This window comes from Gymnogyps californianus, chromosome 5 (assembly GCF_018139145.2).
Source record: "Gymnogyps californianus isolate 813 chromosome 5, ASM1813914v2, whole genome shotgun sequence".
Taxonomy (NCBI): Eukaryota; Metazoa; Chordata; class Aves; order Accipitriformes; family Cathartidae; genus Gymnogyps; species Gymnogyps californianus.
The window spans coordinates 45,864,257-45,884,946 of record NC_059475.1 but is presented as its reverse complement, the minus strand read 5'-3'; the positions used below and the strand labels follow the sequence as shown (position 1 = coordinate 45,884,946).

General features: G+C 45.4%; 1 protein-coding gene across 2 annotated transcripts in view; it reads right to left on the bottom strand.

The window, feature by feature from the left end:
- Positions 1 to 20,609, bottom strand: part of IFT43 (intraflagellar transport 43) — a 45,718-nt gene extending 25,109 nt beyond the window's left edge. Inside the window, exons 1-4 of one of the 2 annotated variants that reach the window (XM_050897689.1) lie at positions 20,556 to 20,609; positions 19,881 to 19,970; positions 13,869 to 13,898; positions 4,362 to 4,429 (exon numbers count right to left, since the gene is read on the bottom strand). In XM_050897689.1, coding sequence (XP_050753646.1) covers positions 4,362 to 4,429; positions 13,869 to 13,898; positions 19,881 to 19,970; positions 20,556 to 20,609 — 242 coding nt within the window. The remainder of the gene's footprint in view (positions 1 to 4,361; positions 4,430 to 13,868; positions 13,899 to 19,880; positions 19,971 to 20,555) is intronic. The other variant, XM_050897691.1, reaches the window with a different exon arrangement.
- Positions 20,610 to 20,690: the final 81 nt, after the last annotated feature.

Genomic DNA, 20,690 nt, shown 5'->3' with positions numbered 1-20,690 from the left:
TACCATGTCAGATAGAGAAACTCATGAGCACTTTACTACTCCCACTTGCAAGACAAGGATGGCTAGAGGTTCTATAAACCAGGCACTCTCAGGGGTCATTTTGTATAGATAAAACACAGGATAGTTTAAGCCCATATTTTTGAAACAGGAGGTTTTTAACTTTACTTACCTCTAGAGACCTTGAATCATAAAACCCCTTAATCTCTTAAATAACTTTCCTCGAGCTCCAGGGTGCAATCTCACCATTGCCCACCCTCCAGAGCCCTAAACGATATCTACACAGAGGCTGGGTTACCCTGCTGTAAAGGTCACCTCGACTGCATCCCCTTCCTTCCTACAGGCCCTTAATATTCACCTTCTTGTTAAATGTATTCCTGGATACAGTACCACCACTTCTGTTCCAAAATACTTCAGCATAGTCGTTTTCCTAAACAAGCCTTGATTATTCCTACTCTGTATGACCTATCAGTCAGAAAGGAGAAATTTCAGTTGTAGCTGGAGTACCTGTTGCTAAACTGCCACGATCCCTGTAGAAGAAAGGAGGTACACGTCCAGGCACTGGAAGGGACTTCCTACTGAAAGCAGCACTTGCGTTTGCTTGCAGGGTCACCTGAAACGAGCTGTGTTTATTCCACAACAACCCTAGCTGCTGCCTGCAGAACTGTATGAATTTTAAGGGGCTGATTGAAGGACCAAAGGGGATCAAGGACCCAAGTAAACTGGAAGTGTCCGGAGAAGCAAAGATATAAAGATACTAATACGGAGCAAAATGGAAGAAATTCTATAAGGAAAGTCAGATAGATGAGATCATCAGAAGCTGGAATTAAATGGATCCTGGAAGCACCTCTCCTTTGTCAAACCCTCACCAGTATGCAAAACGGAGTTCCCTTTTCCTTTCCCATTGGCAGGCACTTTGTGTTTCTTTCTTCTGATGCATGAGATAACCTGACAATAAACCTCTGCTTTGCTTGCCACAAGTGTCAACACCGATGTCATTAAGGACATCAGCACGGCGTTCAGAATGGCACTTGGGCTCCATCCAGTGGTTAGAGAGCTCCTTCTGTAGCAAAACCAGCTGTAATTACTATTATTTATGTAATCTCAGCAGGGTACTAGGCCCCAAGTGGCTGCCCAGGTTCTTGGCTGGTCCCCTTTCCTCTAATACTGGGGCTAGAATATTGCCGGGGCAGCAATGTGACTGCCTCTTCTCATAGACTGTGATCCTTCTCTCTGAGTACAAATGTAAATAAATACAGCAGATTCAGGTGCAAAGGGCCGTGTCAGCAAGGAAAAAAAGATTCTTCTGTCACTACTTTGCACCATTTATTTGCTGATTGCAGAGGACCAGTCTGAGGGTTTGCTCAGACACTTACCTGCAGTCCTCATCATTATCCAGATATACAAAATGGGACTTCTAGCAATGACAGCTGTTCTACAGAGGTAGTGTGAGTCCAAAGTAATCTTTCCATGCTTGACGTTTGAAAACTTATCAGTAAAAGAAAGCATTTTGATAGTTCTCGGGAATTTAAATATCTGACACTTGTAAATGCTATGGGAACTCATGATAAAGTACTTTATCTTACTTGCACACCATCTGTGCAAATTAATTTCAAAATTAATTACAGGTTGGAAAACTTTAAGGGCCCTCCTCCTCCTCCTATCTTGCAACAGTCTGAGACAGCAGTAGTCTGATGGAAAGAATCAGCAAGATGGTGGGAATATTTGCAAGTTTACCTAGGTATGACAAGAGCTGGGCAGGTAAGGGACTAAGAGGGAGCAGCAAAGGTAGAAAAACAGAAAAACAGGTTGCAAATTAAATTCTACTTTAATGTGCCAAATGGAAACAAAAAGAACAATTTCAAGTGATCATTTCACATTGATAAGGTTCTGAACTAGAAATACAGCAGAAAAGAGGTTAAGTATCCCTGCAGGAAAAGCAACAAGTGTGCAGTTGCAACTGGCTGAATCCGTCAGAAACAGAACTAAAAGCTTAGACCTCAAATGGGGAGAGAATAACACATAAACAGCTACAAGATCATTTCACAAGTGGCTGCAGTATCCCATCTGACCCACAATACATTTACATAACACAGAAAATCTAACTGTAGCCACTCTGCTCATCCTTCCTTTCTAAGTAAAAAAAAAAAATCACAGATTTTAACACTGTCAGTTTTGAAAACCAAATTACTTAAAGCAGTACAACTCCCAAGTGTAGGCTCAGTTACACTGGCATAAAAGTGCTTATACCTACATCAGATATATCAATAGAAGCATGTTATTCTAATTACATCTACACCAGTGAAATCGGAGCAAGTTAACTTGATGGGCTTCCAAACTGAGTCAAAATGGTTGAAAAGCTGTGGGGACATAGAGCCTGAACAAACAGAAACAACAAAGCTACAGCAAGATTGGTATGACATCAGCCGATGACTCAGACTTTTCACATGAAGGCTTCACTCTGGGATATGTCACAAAGACAGCTTTACAGGCCAGCATCTCAGACTTTTTTAAGGGAGAGAAGGAGAGAGATCAGCTTGGGGACAATACACAGCTGAAGGAAGGAAAAGGCAGGGGAACTAGTTGTACAAAATCCTTGTACCTCATATGACTAAAGAAAGTCAGAACAAACCTCCCCTTCATAAAATTTATTCAATAGAAGCTCTTAATACAAATAAAAAGAATACTATCATATATGACATAATATTGTATGCATGACTGAGCAAGGGGCACATCTTCATCTCATGTCCCATTGGGCAGGATCTCACAGGTAGAAAGGTCTACAGCCCTCCATCTCCTGTTCTGCTTCTTCAGCTGAATTGCATCCAACCTCATAGAAGCATTTACTCCAGACACCTGCTATATCTGTAAACCATGCAATTGGGATGCTGGAGAAGCACCAGTGATAGCTACTGCTCCAAATTTGTCAGATGAGGCTAATGTCAAACAATGGAAAACATCCTAAAGTAGCACATGGCACACTGCTGTTACATTAGGAACCTGTACGCTGTTCTTCAGGGCACATTAGGCACAGCCCTGAATAACTGTATTACCTCCAATCCAGTCCTTCACCTAGCCAACAATTATATAATTTATTTTTCCTAAACAATGCAATTCACCCTTATTCTCTGCTGTCGCATTTCCATAAAGCTTCTGCTTGGTCCTACAAAGATCCAGGATCATTGGTGGCATTTTTTTATAACCCTGAGGTGGATGCATCTTTGCAATGGCAACTTCTAGCTTCAGCCAGCCTATGAAAAATAATACCATTATCAGAGTTAAACTGGAGAGGAACAGAGGGAGTTCAGAATGAGATCTTTACTCCTTTGCTTTACTCCAGTCTCCAGATTTTCAGCTGATTTATTCCTGAGAGACAAAGAGTGATAATTTTCCCAGAAAAGTACTGTTTTCCAGAAAGGCTACCCCAGAATATAGACCACCTTTCTCACCTCCCAAGAAACTTTATAACAGATTTCTGGATGTCCTCTCCCATTCTCAAGGTTCCAGGAAAGAAAATACATAACTTTTCCATAAATCAGAGTGCCTCCAAAGTATATGTCCAGACATACACACTCTTATTATAGGCCTTAATGCATACAAGCAATCTCACACCAGTCCATGACTGAGCCCTTCAGCTCTGTGAATAGGAAATACACCACCAGCGTAACTTTACAGCTTGAAAAATAGCAAACAGCTTGAAACCAAGTCATCTCCTCCCAGTCTGAACTGTCCTTTAGTTTTCATACCCATTCTATTACCATGTCCAGGTATTTCCTTTCGCTTAGGTGTCCTTCATAAGCATCAGGCTTCTCAACCTACACTCTACAATTTGTATACTTTTTTCCTCCCATCTCTTCTTGCTGACCATCTCCATCCATCTCCATTATACCATAACCCCATACACACATAAACATTGACAAATTTCACCTTTACTGTCAAGGCTGATCACTAAATCCTGAACTGTTCATTGCATTCTTGTCAGTGGGGCAGTCATGTGTCACTCTCCTGGAAAGGACGCAACCAGTCAAATCCCCCCCTCCCAGCTCCTACGTTTAACATGCTTATTACGTTCTTGACTCGTTCTAGTTACTGTACCAGGTAAGGAATACACTGCCGCTGGCAGACAGTGACATGCACACAGTTCTGAGCCCTGCCAGGCCAATTTATAAAGAGCATTAGCCAGCAGAACCAAGCAAGAGCAATACTTCAAATGGGTTGAAGGAGTTACAATGATAGTGGAGAGACAGGCCCCCTACAAGATCCAGAAAAACTGTTCCAATGCCTGTGACAGCAAAGCCTGACTAGTGATGTTCACTTAATCCATGCCTAAGCCCCTCTTAATAAGGAAAGATGTGAGGACTCACTTGGTAGGTACCAGTACAGGATCATCTGCCCAGCCTCCTTGCCGGCGTGGGGGTTTAGGTGGTGGACCCTTTAATAAAGAGAAGAGACACGTTACAGCCAGCTCCAGTCAAGGCGAAGTCAAGCCAATTGAGACACCAGGTCCACGCATACTAATGTAACACTTTACCAAATAATAGATGGAGAGATAGTGTTTAAAATGCTGCTTATTCACAAAATAAAAGGAAGACAAATATTGCAGGACAGGTTTTTAAGCGTCTCTGTAAGCAAAAGATGTATCACTCTAATCAGTATCTTGACAAGTTTCAGGTCTGTGTGCCTTTGACTTGTCCAAGACACACAGTACAGTAGCAGACTGATACACAGAGGATGCGCTCTCCTGGCAAAATATGGTTCACTGGGAACTCGTTCATTACTGCTGCCCACATTTCAGTGGGAGGTATCACGTTACATCTTTCCTAGGGTACAAGTCAGCACGTTTTAGACATCTTGTTTTACATGAGGAATTGTTCCTAAAAAGTGTCTGCTTTTGTCCACTGCCTAGAATAGGAGGTTAGATGCCAAGTTCAGACACAGCCAGCCATACCAAACACCTCTAAATTTAGTTGAGATGAATCCCACCACTACCACCACTGAAATGCTGAAGGGGAAGTTCATCTGGAGCTTAAAGACACTCCCTGCTACTTTCTTGCATTGTCTTGTGTGGCACTCTGCCACGCGGCAAGAGAAAACACGAATTCAGCTTGGGGCTTACCATGGGAATTTTCAAAGAACGGGGCCATGAATTCTAACCGTGTGGGAGCTGCCTGTTGCCTTTTGCAGTTTTGGGCTTGGTTCCCCCTGCCTGAAGCACCTCGTACAGCAGTGCCTTCAGCATTTTGCGTGACAGGCAGTGGTGAAAGCAGAGGGGCAAGGTGAACCCAGTGGATGAATTTCAGTTTATATCGTTCCCTATTGATGGTGCCCAGTGAGGGAAGATGGGTTACAGGGACCTGTGAAGGGACCATCATGAGAAAGGATGATTGGGTAAAAGATGTCCCAAAACAGGGAAAAATCATAACTGCAAAGGAGTCTAAGCTGGAGCGATGGTGGGGGGACAGGTGGCTCCCACAGCTTTTATTAAGAAAGGGAACGGGCTGGGTGGCTCCTGAGGATTTTTGACTTGTCAGAGGGGACCTTGCATGTGTGGTGAGGTCAGCTCTGAGCCAAAGCCAAATTACCTCTTGCCACAGATGAGGAAGGGGTTGAGCTAACCCCTGATGGTAGGGGTCTCCCGTGTTTATTTCTTGAAGCAGAAGCATTGTTTGTGAGTGTGGGAAATGAAGAGATGCTGCCAGAGGCAGCCGCTGCCTGCTGCAGGGAAGGGGCACGACCCTGCATAGCTCCCTGATAGGAGCAAAAATAGTCATCCTCCAAAAATAAACAGGGAGCAGGAATGAGGCAGGAGCTGCAGTCCCAAAATACCAGCTTTCTTCGGCAAAGGGAGCACAGGAGGGCAGAGGGACAGGCAGGGAGCGTGAAATGCAGGAAACAGCCTCCTTATATGGGCTCATCCGCAGGGGACAGAGCTCAGTCGACTGGAATGACCATGTCACAGAATGTGAAGCCTTCAGGGGCCCAAGTGAATGGAGTTTTCTGATCTTTAAATGATTCCCCCAGATTCTTAAGATGCCAAGCCAGAGAAGAGGCTACAGTGCCAAAAAAGGAGCATTTTGAATTCAGTTGATCTGGACACACCCAGAGCCCAGGAAAAAGGGGAAAAACACTCCACATATGGGCGTGCATGCCCACATAAACATCCCTATTCCCATTACACACACCCCTACCTCAAAAACACACTCCCTCCCACATGGATCCTTCCCATGCAAACAACCCTCCTCCCTCCTCCTCTCGCACCATCCCTCTGATATCCAGCAGGCCATGGTCCCAACACACAGCCTCACAACTCCTCGCAAAGGTGCATGGAGTTACACAAACATCACCAAAGAACCTAGGCCATAAGGCTGAGGGAAAACGCAGCATTTCCAGGGCGTTCCAATGCACCTGCAATTTAATTCCCTCATCATCAAAACTAGCCTTCAGATCAAAGGTATCTCAAGTGGGGCACTCCAGATCAGAGGGTGATGAGAATGACTGCCCCAGTCTTTGCACAGGGCATGACTCCATGGCATCTAGGGGTTTAATTCCAATGTCTTGCCAATATTATAACATCTTCCCGTTGATCACACGCACCAGGCAACCCTGAATATCTGTCAGACCCTGACAAACACCTCACATATACCTACAGGTCTTCTATTTCTCTTGCAATGAATCAGGTAATTCTTTTTGAACTGCCTACAGGAGCACTAGCAACAGGAAAGGCAATGTTAACTGTCAGCTGAGGATAAATAGCTTTTCTTTGTTAGTTGCCTGGAAAGTGCTGTAATAAGGTCACATGCCACATGCACTTTTGTCAAGTAAATAAACTTACCTTCTTATACTTTCACATTTCCAAAACCTCAGCATAATTTACAATTGAGAATGCAATGTCATGCATTGCCATAATATGGTGAAAGGTAGGGATGTTGCAGCTGCAAGCAAGAGCTTGAGGCAGAAAGCGGGAAGAACGCCAGCCCCAGGGGGAGCAGAGCAGAAACAGAGGACATTGTTCTTCTGTAATGGAGCAAATGTGCTCCTGAACACACCTTTTTGGTGAAAAAGACTGGGGGCTTTAACTTGTTGGTACCTATGTGTTATATTCTGGGCAAGATTTTTATGTATGTTCCCAAATGCAAAGCTAAGCTATACACCCAAATGGTTTGGTGTTCAAAACACTGAGATTCCACCAGCTCCTGACAACTGTTCTCTCTCAGCTCTGGCTGCTCAGTCTCCTTCACAGCATTAACTACTTGCTTGCTGTGGTTTGCTTTTCCACTTAAGTTTTGTCAGTTATTTATCTCCAGAAGATTTCCTCTACCTTAGTTTCTGCAGATCATCCACTTTTTCAAGGAACACTGCCATGGTCTGAGCTTTTTTCCCCCCCCTCAGAAATTCTGTTCACCATTTCTGTGATGGCACTTTTTCCAGTATTTCTCAGGCCACCTTCCTTACCAATACTTTCATACTACCACCATAATCAGTATTTTATCTCTCCCTTTGAAAAATGACTGGCCTGAATTCCATCTCTCCTGCATTAAAGTAGAAACTCTACCTTCTTCTTTATCTGTAGTCAGGCCTTTCTTATCAGACAGATGTAGAATTCTAATTTGGCTTCCCATTAAGGCAGAAATTTCCAGGCTACTTGTCAGATCACGTCTGCAGTTCTGAAGGTGCTAGCTGGATGTTGCTTCCCTCATGGAAGCAACTACCCTGTGTGTCTCTGGATCCTCAGGGTCCAGCAAAGTTTCTTTTAGGACCTACCATGACACAGGCAGATTACAGACCTGTTGGGTTCCTCAGATTCTCAGGCGGGTCTGGAAATACAGATTAATTTACCTTCATCAACATGACAACTCCTCTGAAACAGCGAGCACTCTGTGCAGGGAAGCAGGGACTCAAATGACATTGACAGCATGCAACAGAGGACACGAAATTTTTCTGTCACATAATATATCTCCTGAAATGTGTGGGATCTATGTTCTGCCCAATATACAAACACTGTGAGATTTTATACAGTATGTAGGTGCCTTGTTTTTATCCAATATTGACCATGGAGCAGAAAGAAAGTATGGCCAGTCTTGAGTTTTCTCTTCTCCAACAAGTTGCCTGAGGCTCCCTTGACTGAGGAAAAGCAAATCTCCACAAACAGGCCTGATGAATTAGTTTTGACTGCTGCCAATTAAGGAGCTGTAAGTCAAATAGCCCCACTGCTTCCAAGCAGCCACATAACACTTACAATCTATACCGATCTCAGAGCATATATGATATGAAAAAGGCCTGAATCCCCAGATCTATGCAAGCCTCGGCTTTTTGCAAAGAATAACCCATCTCTGCTAGCCCTCTTTATCATGTCCACAGACGGTTCAAGTAGTGCATCTGATTTTAATGAATCCCCTCCAAGGAATTCTGCATGTCTCAAATGCTTAGCAGAAAATACTGGATTTCCATTTCATCCACAAACTGTCCTTCTTCATGGTCACTGACCTTCCTTTACTAGGGAAAGTGCTATTGAGACAGAACAAGTTCTTGGGAGGCTTCAAATATTCTCTGTCATCTATCACAGCAGGTAAAGGAGCAGCCCATATTGTTAAACAGCTATCAAGAATTTCTTCCCTAAAACAAGGGTCAGCTATCTAGCCAGCTTACATGTGCACCTGCTAGGAAAGCTGTCATATTGCAGCATTTGGCACCTTAACCCATCTCAAGTTACTGCTCTCCCCTGCATAAAAACAGTGAAGCAGCACACAACAATCTGATTCTCTGAGCAGGGGGTTACCAGGTAGAATACTCTCACAACCCACAGTTACAGGGAAGTGCCCCTCCAGCCCTCCTGGGCATGAACATCTCTCCAACAGTTTGCTACTACCTTGTGCTACGTACTGTCAGACATGTTCCCATCCATCTCCACCACTCCTACAGTTCTTTTGTTGCCTTCAGGTGGGTCCAGGAGCACTCAAAGCATGAAATAAATGTGTAGAAAAGGAAAAGCTTTTAATAAAATTATTGTCGATGGCATTGTCCCTAATCCACATCAAGGTAGCCAAGCAGGGAGGATACTACTAGAAAGGCTTGGAAACATGGCTGACTAGAAATGCTATTTCAGTTGATGTCATCAAAAGGCTAGTAGATAAGCTCAGAAAGCTGAAAATAACTGCCCTGCTGGCCAGCCACTTGGGGTGCACGGGAGAGAGGCAGCACAAGGCCTTGGGGAGCTGTAGGCCATGCAGTGCTGGGGCTCACACTGGGGAAGTTGGCCTAATTAGGGAACAAAAGTTCAGCTGCATTTTTGAGATTCCTCCTGGAGAATCTGGCCAACTTCCAGCTAAGCGGTCCCCAGGAACAGGCTGGGAGTCCAGCATTTCTACAAGCAACCAGAAGACCACTGGAAAAAAAGAAGCAATCCCTGTAAAATGGAAGCAGGTAAAAAAGCCAGTGCTTCCTTGGATGCTGGTTGCCTTTGGTGGAGGGTGTTTATTAGCACAATGCAAGAATCCAAAGATGACAGAAACTCTGGGACATGGAGAGACAAATTCAGCTCAGCCCAGGACAAACACGCAGATGGGAGGGCATTCACAATGTGCAACAGCTACAGGAAATTCTGCCTCAGAGAACCCTCCCAGGTTCTCAGAGATGCCAGTCACTTCAAGAGCTATCTACTGCCAGTCCATCCCACTCCCAATTGCATGCCTAAGAAGGCCAAACTCTGGCAACATGCCATATATGAAATGCAGCTAGCCCCCCGTGAAGGCTCTCCTACAAGCTGAAGATCACAGGGGAGAACAGGATGCTAGAGAAAAACAACACAGTCAGACCATAAGGTCTTTGGGACAGGAACTTTTTGTCCAGGTCACACACCAGCATTCTCTAGATCTTACTGCAATGCAAGTTGTAGACACAAAAAGGGCTATAAGGGACTGCATTGCAATTATACATGACTTCTTAGGTCATGAACTCTCTGAACTAGAGTGGCTGGACAGTGCCAAAACCACCGTGATTATTTTTACACAAATAAGGTCCCCCAGTAAGCAGCCAGCTGAGTGCAGCCAGTACTGGGCTCCTCAGTCGCACGTTTCTAAGTTTCAGCGGATGTGGGGAAGAGCACGTGGGGGGTGGCTGCTGTGCAGATCCAGACCGGACCAGGCAATGGAATGAGAGTTTGGAGCTGGGTGCCAACCACTGTGCAAGGGTAAGAACTGGGTCAGGAAAATACCGCTCTGATTAAAGGCCCTGATCATATCAAGCCCCAGGCCATGTCTACACCACAGGTGCAGACACACCTGCAAGCAGGATCCATGTGAGTCAGCTCGAGTCTGGAAACAGTCTAGCTTTAGGTACTTCTGGTAACCAAGCTGGTACCTCCCGAGGTAGAGTGCAGGTTGCTTCTCAACAGGGGATCTCTGCATCATTCTGCACTGTATTTTAGGATGCAAATACACTCACTCAAACCACCCTATCGAACTTGACAACCTAGCCACATAAGGCCACAGCTGGCTTCACATTTCAGGTACTTAAATTTTTTTGTTGGAAGAACAACTATCAAACTTTCATTGAAAACAATTGTTCCTGACATGTTGTCTTAACCTAAAAAGCAACAGCCCATTTTTCCACCCAAACTGTTTTAAAAGCACTGGGAACTAGAACTACAGAAGGACTTGGTTGCCCCCTCTGGAAAGGTCAGATCCTCAAATCCTCTTTCCAATTGTTGCCTTAAAGCATATCATCACTCAAACTTTGAGTGATATGGAGCCACAGGTCAGCATCCACCTAGCTAAAAGTCAGAAATCAGGTGCTTTCCCCGCTTTAGTCCATGAAGGACCTTGAGACTACCTATGGCATGTCTACCGAAGCACAACTAGAGAACAAGGTCCCAGCTGGACTCATTAGGACTGGAACAGATGTCTTCCCACCCAAATGTTGTGGCCTTCAGTTAGAAAGTCCTTCTCTGGGGCCCAAAAATTCTTTCAGTTCCATCTGCAAAGCAGAGTGGCTTCAGGAGAAAGGACTGAGAGCCTTCTCAGACCCAGAACAGCTCACAGCTTTGTCATTATATATAATACTCTATAGGGAGGTCGGAAACATTACTTGATATGTCTTTCAGGAGGAGGAAGAGGACAATAAAATCAGTATCTCCCAGCGTGGAAAGGAGATGATGAGTTTAATCTTTAAGTTTATGTATAAAGCATGCAGCTTCAACATCAAAATGAACACCTCCATCCCTGGAGGTCCCCGAAGGCAAGGAAAAGCCCTGCTCCACTGCTGAAGGCTACAAAACACAGGATGGGGATGAGGATCACTCACTGTTAGTGCAGGGACATGTGCTCCCAGAGCTCTCAGAACAGGGCCAGAACTCCACGGAAGGACAGGACTTCACACACACTGCAGTCCCCAGGCACTCTTTACCACCTTAATAGATCCACAGGCCCATCCTGAGATTCTCTACATACCACACAGGCACCTAATACAGGCGGTGGATTTTGCTATGAGGATAAGGCATCTAAATCCCCCTGTGGATCTGCATTTAGGGAATCCCCACAGTTCGTCTGCATAAAGCTCTAGCCCTCCTTTCAGACAGGAACTAAAGCAAACTAGAGTAGGGACTTCTCCAAGGCCCCAAAGCAAATCCGTGGCAAAGCCAGGAAGCGAACCCAGCAAAATCTTGGGTCACAGCCATGTACATACTCCTCTTGCCTATTCTGCCTCTACAAATTAACTGAGAGATTAGGATACACCCTTTATTATACCATTGATCAGCCTTACAGCCTTTGGCTAAATGTCCCAGGCAGCCTTGGAAGGTGCAGCCAAATCAGTGATTCAACTGGCAAAAATTCAGATCCAAGATGAGTGGTTTGCCAGGGGATGCAAAAGAAGTCTCAGAGCAGGCAGATGGCTGGAGGGCAGGACTTCAGCAGGTACGTTCACATCGACAGCCCTGATGGGGCTGTTTTCTAGTATTCAGGCAGCCACAAAGTATCTTCAGCGTGGCAAGAGGAAAGGGACCAAATCCAGGAGGAGTTCAGATTGTAACACTCAGCACAGCCCAAAGGGAGTTCAGAGAAGGGTTACATGAGCCATCAGGGGGACGAAGGGGCCAACTTCGGACAAATGATTCAAGAAGCCAAGTATTTCAGCTTGGCCAGGCAATGACTAAGGGAGGGATATACTGCAACAAGGTTTGGATCACACTTTATAATATAAAGTTCCACTAATAATTGGTTTGGAAGAGATTTATGATACAATTAACAGAAGTTTGTAAGCATATAGTATTATAAAGTTACAAGCAGCTTACTGATCAGTTAGATTTCTCAACACTCAGTTAACCATTTTGTTACCCTTCACAGGCATCTACAAACGGAAAAATACTATAAAGTGTGACTGTGATGCTTAAGAGCATAAGCCTGAACAAAGGGTGCGGGAATTATCCAAACAAGAGGGGTTTCAAAGCAGGGATCACTTCATACTAAGGAAAATCTCCTTGCCAGGCACCATTGCATAACATCCCTGAAGCAACAACAATTGCTCATGCGGAAGAGTCACATCAGTTTAGTTATTTTAATGAAATTTAGCAGCCAGGAACAAGAAAGCACCTGTGGCACGTGACCAGCCACCACTCAGTACAGCAGACCTTGGGAATCAAGGATTTACAGCACTGTATGGAGGTGGAATTCATTCCAGTGAAATGACTGTAAGGACTGGTTCCAGTGAGGGGGGGAGGGCGGAAGTTTAGATCAATTATCAGGAAAAATTTCTATTGGGTAACCAGTCCTCAAAACTATACCCATGAGTGGGAAATCTCTTTGCCTGATAAATGGAAAAGTGCTCTGGGCATAGTCCTGAATCATCCATCACTGACGAATAAACCCAGTGGATCTTTCCTACAATATCATCTCTAGCACTACCAAGAGAAAACTGAGCTAATCTGAATAGTCTTGATTCCTTGTGATGAGCATACCCTTCTGAGGCCAGTATTAATGAGATGGGTGATACAGGTTTCTTTTCTGGGCTTTAAGTTTCACAAATTAATCTACTATGCTACCAGTACTGGGCTGGTGCTTCAGCAGAAGGAATTAAGAGTACAGAAGAGGATGCTTTAATTGTCTAACATATACAGAGAGCAACTCTAGCCAGGAAAAATTGGGCAACACCAATTCCATGGTTAGGAAGAGTGTAAGACAGTTACCTCAAAGACTTTCAAACAGAAACAGGTACTAGTTCTCCAGTTGTTCTGAACAGCACCACCCTGGCTTCTAATGCCAAATGAATGCTGACATATATTTTAGCTTTGCTGCAGGATGAGAAAGGATATGTGTATGCCTTTTCTCTGTATAACGGGAGCCTGGTAAGAAGCACTATGCCATCCTATTAACCACAGATATTAGCATTCCAGTGATGGTGCAATAAAAAGGAAAGACTCATAGAAAATACAAAGGCACATCCTTGTTATTACTGGCTGGCGTTCTCCTCTGGGGCACAAGCAAGACTTCATAATCCCTGAAGACAAGTTTTCATGTTGTGGGAGCAAGCTAACCATACTGGACAGCAAATCTAGGCTCAGTCAGGTTTTGTACTCTATTAACTAATTGCTGCCCTGACTTTTAAATGAAAATAGAGTATCTTTCCAATGGCCACATATACATCTGTGACCTCAGAACAAGATGCAGCAGCTGATAAGAACAGCTGTTACAAAGATAATAAAAAAACCTGTCAGCAATAGGAACAGGGGATGCAGAAAAGGCACTGCATCTGAGGCAAACTTTGTCTTATTCTCCAATACAAGAGACCCCTCTTAAGGTAGTCTCCAGACACATGAATAGGTTAGTCCTACTAGTCCCCTTCAGAGGAGCCAGATCTACCTAGAGAGCCTCTAGTCTTACATGGTCAACCTTTTCCTCAGGGTCTTCATCCTAGAAGGATCAGGAGGGAAAAAGAGAGAAGTTAAAAAGGAAGAACTATGGAAGCCTGCACAAAATAGCTTGAAGATTGACATGAATGGCTGTCCTGCAGCACATGCTTTGCAACCTTACTCACTTGAACAAAGTACAAAGTTGATCCCACCGTTTTAAGATTCTATATTCACAGTCATTTATGCATACACCAACTGTGATACTATAAAGCAGGTCTGTTTGACTGCAATGGCAGGCAAGTCTGCCAGCAGTCAGACCTTGAAAAGCACGCTAAAGGGAAAAAAAAAAAACCCACAAACCTACAAATGAGAGCAAGAAGAGAACAGACTTAGTTCCCTCTCCCTATAGCATGAGAAAACCCAAATTATTCAGGTGCATAGGATGGTAGAAAGGTTTGTATGGGTAGGCTCTGCAACCATGCCAGAGACCAGAAATGATGCTGGACCCGTCATACTAGGGGGTTATATACTGTAGCAGGCTGCAGCCCTTTTTTCAGGAGCCACTGTTTCTTAAGGCAACTTCAGATCCTCCACTGGGAGCAGGAGCTGTAGCAGTTAGCGTAAGATAGGCATAGCTGACAACAGTGTTAGCTTTAGTAGATGAACTTTAGGCAACCCTATAGTATAAGGGAGTAGCTTGGTTATGGGGCAGATGAGTAAACTTAAGGAAAGCAGCCTGTTAATCACTGTGAAAGCTGCAAACTGGTTGAGAACCTTTCTGATGAGCAGACTGACAGCACCAGCAGTGGCGACAACCAGTTGTCAGGCACCAAATGCAAGAAGGAGGCAATTAAGAACCCGGTAATCTCTACGCTACCCTAGAAATGACAGTGTTCATAATCACTCAGGGAAAGAATCTAGGCTATCCCATGACCGTGCACCAGGAGTACGCACAGGATGGCTGGAAACACTACGCTAACCCACCTGACTTTTCTTCTGGACTGCATCATCTCTCCTGTGGAACAGGGAAGCCATGTGATTCATAAACTGCATATATCTCTGATTAAAGTGGTTTCGTATCTGAGTCCACTTAGTGTCTGTGCTGTCATCTGGTCTTATGGTCTTACCATGACAGGAGCAGAGGGAAGCTACATGCAGGTTAGGGCAGCTGGGGTACAGAAATGTCCATATCAGTGAGCAGCATAAATGAAATCAGATTTTCCCAACTGGTGAAATCTGTTGGAAGTATGTATCTGTCAGCCAGGGACCCACTTGTTCCCACACCCAAGAGCAGAAAGGCTTCTGCGGGGCCCAGCATGACCTAAGCTTCTCTGGATGTACAGAGCCCAAGTGGTACAGGACTCGCAGTAGCACAGAAGGAAATCCAGCTGGACAACACATGTTGGAAAAGCATTTAAATAACCACTTCTTTGAGCAATCTTCCACGTGGATTTCACCCTCAGCAATTGATTTGTAGTTGTTTATTCACTTGGGTTAGATAACCAAGTCCTATTTAAACGATGCCTGGATGTCAGCCTGAAGAATCACTGCCAGGCGTGTTTTTAAGCTGGGTGGTGGAAGTCCAAACAGCTGCTTTGCAAAATTCACCTGTGGGAACATCCTTCCAACACGCAGTGGAGGTGGCCCAAGCTTTTGTCTGTCTACATGAATCTATCCTGAATAAGGTATTTTTTACAGCACAGAGGCTCACTTTTTAACTATCACCCAAGGACCACAACTACATAGGCAAGCTTAAAATATCAGGTAGGACAACAAGAGAAGAACAACTTTCAGAAGTGAAAGCACAGAGCCTTTCCCCAGGCTTTGGTGAAATGTGGGGAAGAGAACCAGCAGGGAACTTAGATGATTATTGGGCAAACCCTGATATAAAGTGAAAGTGAACCTGTCCTACCTGTGTGGAGATATCCTCAACATAGTCTGGAAAACCCTCATCCTTTAGGCTGACATACTGCTCATTAAAGCAGTCTCCACTCAAAGGATCTACAAAGTGCTGCCAGAGAGACGCCGACAACATCATATTGAGATTGTAAGAGGTAGAAACCAGGGAAGTCTTGAACAAGGTCCCAAAGGAATCCTGTCACTGTAGGATGAGGAGAAAACAGACTGTGGAAGCAGGATAACATTACAATATTTTTGCATACTGACTTCTTACAGAACAGCAAATACTTCACTCTTGCTGAGAGGAGACACAGAAAAGGAAAAATTTGCTGATACATTTTAAAAAAAGGCTTTTCCACTCAGCTTTCCAAATCAATCTTCTCAAGAGCTCCAAACCTGGCCAAACAGCTTCTTTTGGTGGATGTCATCAAGCCAGCATTCAGGCTGTTGGATGCAGTGATGTTAAAGCCAGGAAAAAGGTTTGACTTTTATTCTATAAAAGTGTCCAAAAGTCCTGGTAGGATGGGACAGCAAAGATCTTCAACAGATCTCATTATACGATCTGCCCCTCCCATTATACAAATAACATGACCAGCTTGAGTTTGTCCCATTTTGTCAGAAACTTGATAGCATCAAGATGAATAAAAAGTAACACATCAAGCCAGGGGATGGGAAAGGCCTCCCAACGGAAAAATGGATACATTACCCCTCTGAAAATGAATGTTTGAAATGTGGAGTTCTGGCATGCAGCAAGCAGATTTATCTCTAGGAATTCCCATTTACAGCATATTCCCCTGGGTGCCCAAGAAGTGCCTGCCGATTTGCCAAGGAGCTCCAAAGGCCAGGAACACACACAGCCATTGCTGCAGGAGGATGCTGACTGCACCAATTACAGCAAATAATCATGTTCCTTCTTGCCTCATGAAATAATACACAGCTGCAGTGTTGTTTGTTAGTACTTGTACTTCTGAAAAGACAGGAATGCTCTGCATGTCACATGGCAGACGGTGAGCTTTGTGACCCTTAGTGAGCCCTTTGAGGAGACAGAGGTCTAAATTTGAAGGTAATGCAGACACTTCCACACAGGAATGGGAATTATCAAATAGAGATTTGGGTAGAGGAATTAAGAGATACACCACTACAGTTAAGGAACTTATTGTGGGAGACATATACACACAACCGGCACTGAAAAGATACTAAGATATCATACTGTTTTCATAGAGCTTTGGGGAAGTGTATTAGGCTACAAGGCACAAGAGATTGCAGTTGTGCCCTAGGAAACAAGGTTTTAACAACACATTTGAGAGAGAAGACACACAGTTGAGGAGATGTACCATTGTTTGGAGTCTCTTTCGGAAGACAGAGTCCAGGTCAAGGAGAGATCAGCAGTAATCTGATAAGATCTATGCTCCAGGTCAGATGATTTGCCTATTGACTTCAAAACAAGGATCTTTTAAATTATGTTAAATGAGTTGTTCACCCCTCAAAGTGAATGTCCTTGTAATAAGGCCAAATGTCGAAACATGGATAGACAGGTACTTTTTGCTTCCTTCAAGCAAGCTGCTCTGACTGGAAAACACTTCCTGGATGGTTCTCAGTGTCATGAAAAGACCAGAACAATAGCACAAATGGTATGTTCATACCAGAAATTTGAGCTGGGTGGAAAATGGGTAGATTGACATGGAATTAAAAAAAAAAAAAGTCAAGGTGAATCTTAAAACAGTTTTGAAACTCTGAGGAACTACTGAGGGCAGAACCACCACCCTGAATGTGAAACTGCACATGAAGGTGTGAATATGGCAAAGGTTTAAGACAAACCCCTTTGTCTTCAAAATCAGTAATACGAATAAAACCTCCTATGCTGAAATTAATTACATGGGGCCTCCTCCACTACTGCCAGTTCCAGAAAAAAGTACTGTTTTTTTTATTTTGCGTTTCTTTTGGGAAGGTTCCTTGAAAAGGTTTCAAGATGACCAGATGGCTGAATGAGACATCCATTGTAACAGCTGACCCCACCACTTGGAGGCAAGCCAAGGCCAAGCTTCCAGAAAAGTAAAAGGTGATTGCCAATCTAGGGTGAAGGAAAGAACAATATTACTTCTATTAAATGCTTACTTTGGTATCAAATATGATCGTGTATGAGAAGCCTCCAATTCTGGAGCAAAGGAAAAGGCTGAGGATTATTTATAGTGGATTTTGTCTCTTCTCCAGTAGCTCCAAGGTTTTCAGTTAACAGCAACATTTAGCAACAAAGAACTGACTGAAGGGAGACTATTGACACAAACAGTTCTTCCTGGTGGTTAAGATCCAGTAATAACATATTTGAATCTTGTAAGGCGTGGAAGGCCTCACCCTTCTGCTGCTGAAAAGCTCACTGCTTTCAAACAGAAGACTGTAACTATTTCTTAGTCCTCTCCAGGGGTGCCCCAGGACTGGAGCCTTTATGATCTCTTCCCAGCTATTATAATGGCTACGATGCGAGACACACCAAGGACAACTGCAGTAAGTTGCAGTCAGTCAGCTGTACCCCTACATCACGCCCCGGTCTCTTTCTAACCAGGGAATCAGTCCATGAACTAGGACGGCCAGTTCCAGTAAGAGAACAATCTGACAGTGAGCCACCCTAATCTGGAGGCTAACCAATGATTACACCCACTTAAACCACCAGCTGGCTTCTTTAAGACTTTCTTTACCTATGAGGCCCATGGTTATTTCGATTTCTTAAATTACACCTTCTGCAAACTCCCTCACGGAACCCCTCCTGAACTCCTGTAGCATACCCAAGGAGGGGAGAATGCCTAGGTGGGAGATGATTCTCTGTTATGCCTATCAAGAGAAAAGAGCATACTTTCTCCAGAAAAAAAGCCTGTTCTATGAAGTGTTACTGTAAGCTAAGCCATAACAGTGTATTTTCAACAGCATCGCAGGGACTCCAAGGAAATATCCCCCCACAAAACCATTTCGGCACAGATGGCCGGGACACAACTACTCAGTGTAATAGGAGAGTTTTGTCACGGCACAAGGATCAAGGAGTAGCTGCTCCCAAGACAGAAGGTCCCAGGGCTCTGAGCACAGTAGCCTGAAGCACAGCTGGTGCCAGGGTGGCCAGCAGGGCAAAGTGAGTTTGCAATTTAAAGAAGCCAAGAATATGGTATGCTGGAGACCACGACGGGCACTGCAAAAAGCTAAGTATCGCCTCATTTAAACAAATATCACTGTCAATAAGGTGGAAGTCTGATGACCCTTTTGTCCATCTGAAGGTGTCAGGGAGCAAAATCTGTATGTCATTTCTCGACAAGTGCTCCTTCCAGCAGGAGATGCCTGTGGAGAAGCCATGCTAACATCAGAGAGCAAACTTCCAGGTAGAATTTGACCATTCTGCAGCGCTAAGCAAGAAAGTGAATCGAAAGGGTTCAGAGCTCATCTTTCTGGGTATTAGAGGATGTTGCCTCACTCTCCTGTGAAAGAGGAGTTCCAGACCATCTTCTGCCTTTTGAAGACGTACTGACAGAACAGACTCTGAACATAAGCTTTTCTCCGAAACCAAGTGGGAACTGAGTTTGCATGTTATTACCCACAAGACAAAGTCTCAGATGCTGCAAAGCTGGCTCCTAGCATGACCTTTGTCGCCTGTGCACAGAGGAAAGGAAAAAGAGTGTCACTATACAAACTTGATACTGACCATCTCAGACACTGTACTCTGGCTCTAGCAAAAGCAAAGTGCAAAAGTCATCTGCTTACCTGTACTCTGTCTTGCTACCACAGATGGTGCTGAAACTGGTCACAAAATGATGTGCCTGCTCATATGTTAATTCCCATGGAAGATATGCATGTACAGGAGGGAGAGGCCCCAAGTCTTGTTAGATACTACTCTCCATACCTCACACGTGAGAAACCATAGCCCCAGATACAACCCTGTGTGAAAACTACACATCATGCAGAGGGCAACACCAGGAAAGGGACAGGGCAGTCACATGGGTCTAACGACAACTGTCACAAGCCACAACTGTAACAGTCACAACTCTAACGACAAACTTCAAAGGACAGAGCACACCATGTGGGAAAGAATCTCAGAAGAAAAGAAGAATCCTCCACTGGAGACAGCAGCAGGATTACAGACAGGTTCTCCTGACAGGACACCCACCTCTCCAAGAGAAGCCGACGTGGAATTCTTCCTGCTGAGATTTTCATCCGGAAGGAAGTCCTGGCGGGCTCGACGGCCCATCTTTAGTACCTGTAGTGCAGGGGGAAATGTGAAGGAGCAGAAGGCACACGGTTACTGACAAAAGCTGCTTCAGAGCAGGGGGGAAAAACACAAGCAACAGCTCTGCAGGTATGCTAAGCCCTGTAAGCCCTGCAATGAGACACGTTCCCCTAAACAGTGCAAAAGCATTACCAGCTGCAGGTGTTAACCCTGCAGCCGCCTCCCAGCCCGCGGCCGGCGCGTGGGTCACGCTCCTCGATCTCACCCGCGGGCTGCTCAGCCCTTCCTGCTGCACGGCGTCCCACAGAAGCCTAACCCCGCGGCGGTACCCACGGAGAGCCCGGGCAGGCCTCCCGGGGGACGGACGACACCATTTCCCCGCCTCCGCCGCCGTGCCCAGCCCCGAGGCTTCCGCCGGCCGCGCTCGCGTGCGAACGGACCGCAGTGAAAGACCCCGGAGCCCCTGCCCAGAGAGACTGGGACTGGGGCTGGGGCTGGGGCCCGGCCCCGGCCCCGGCCCCGGCCCCGAGGCGGCCGCTCGCGCCCCGCGACCGTCAACGGCCAGCTCTCGCCGCGGGCGGCAGAGCGGCCTCGCCGCGGCCCGGGCCCGCTCACCCCGGCGACGCCCCCCCGCCGCGGCGCCTCCGCTCGCTCCGGCTCAGCCTCCATCCGCCGCCGCCGCCGCCGGTGCTTCCGGCAGACAGCCCGCCCCCGCGGCCCCGGCAACCGCCGCCGCCCGCAGGGGCCGCG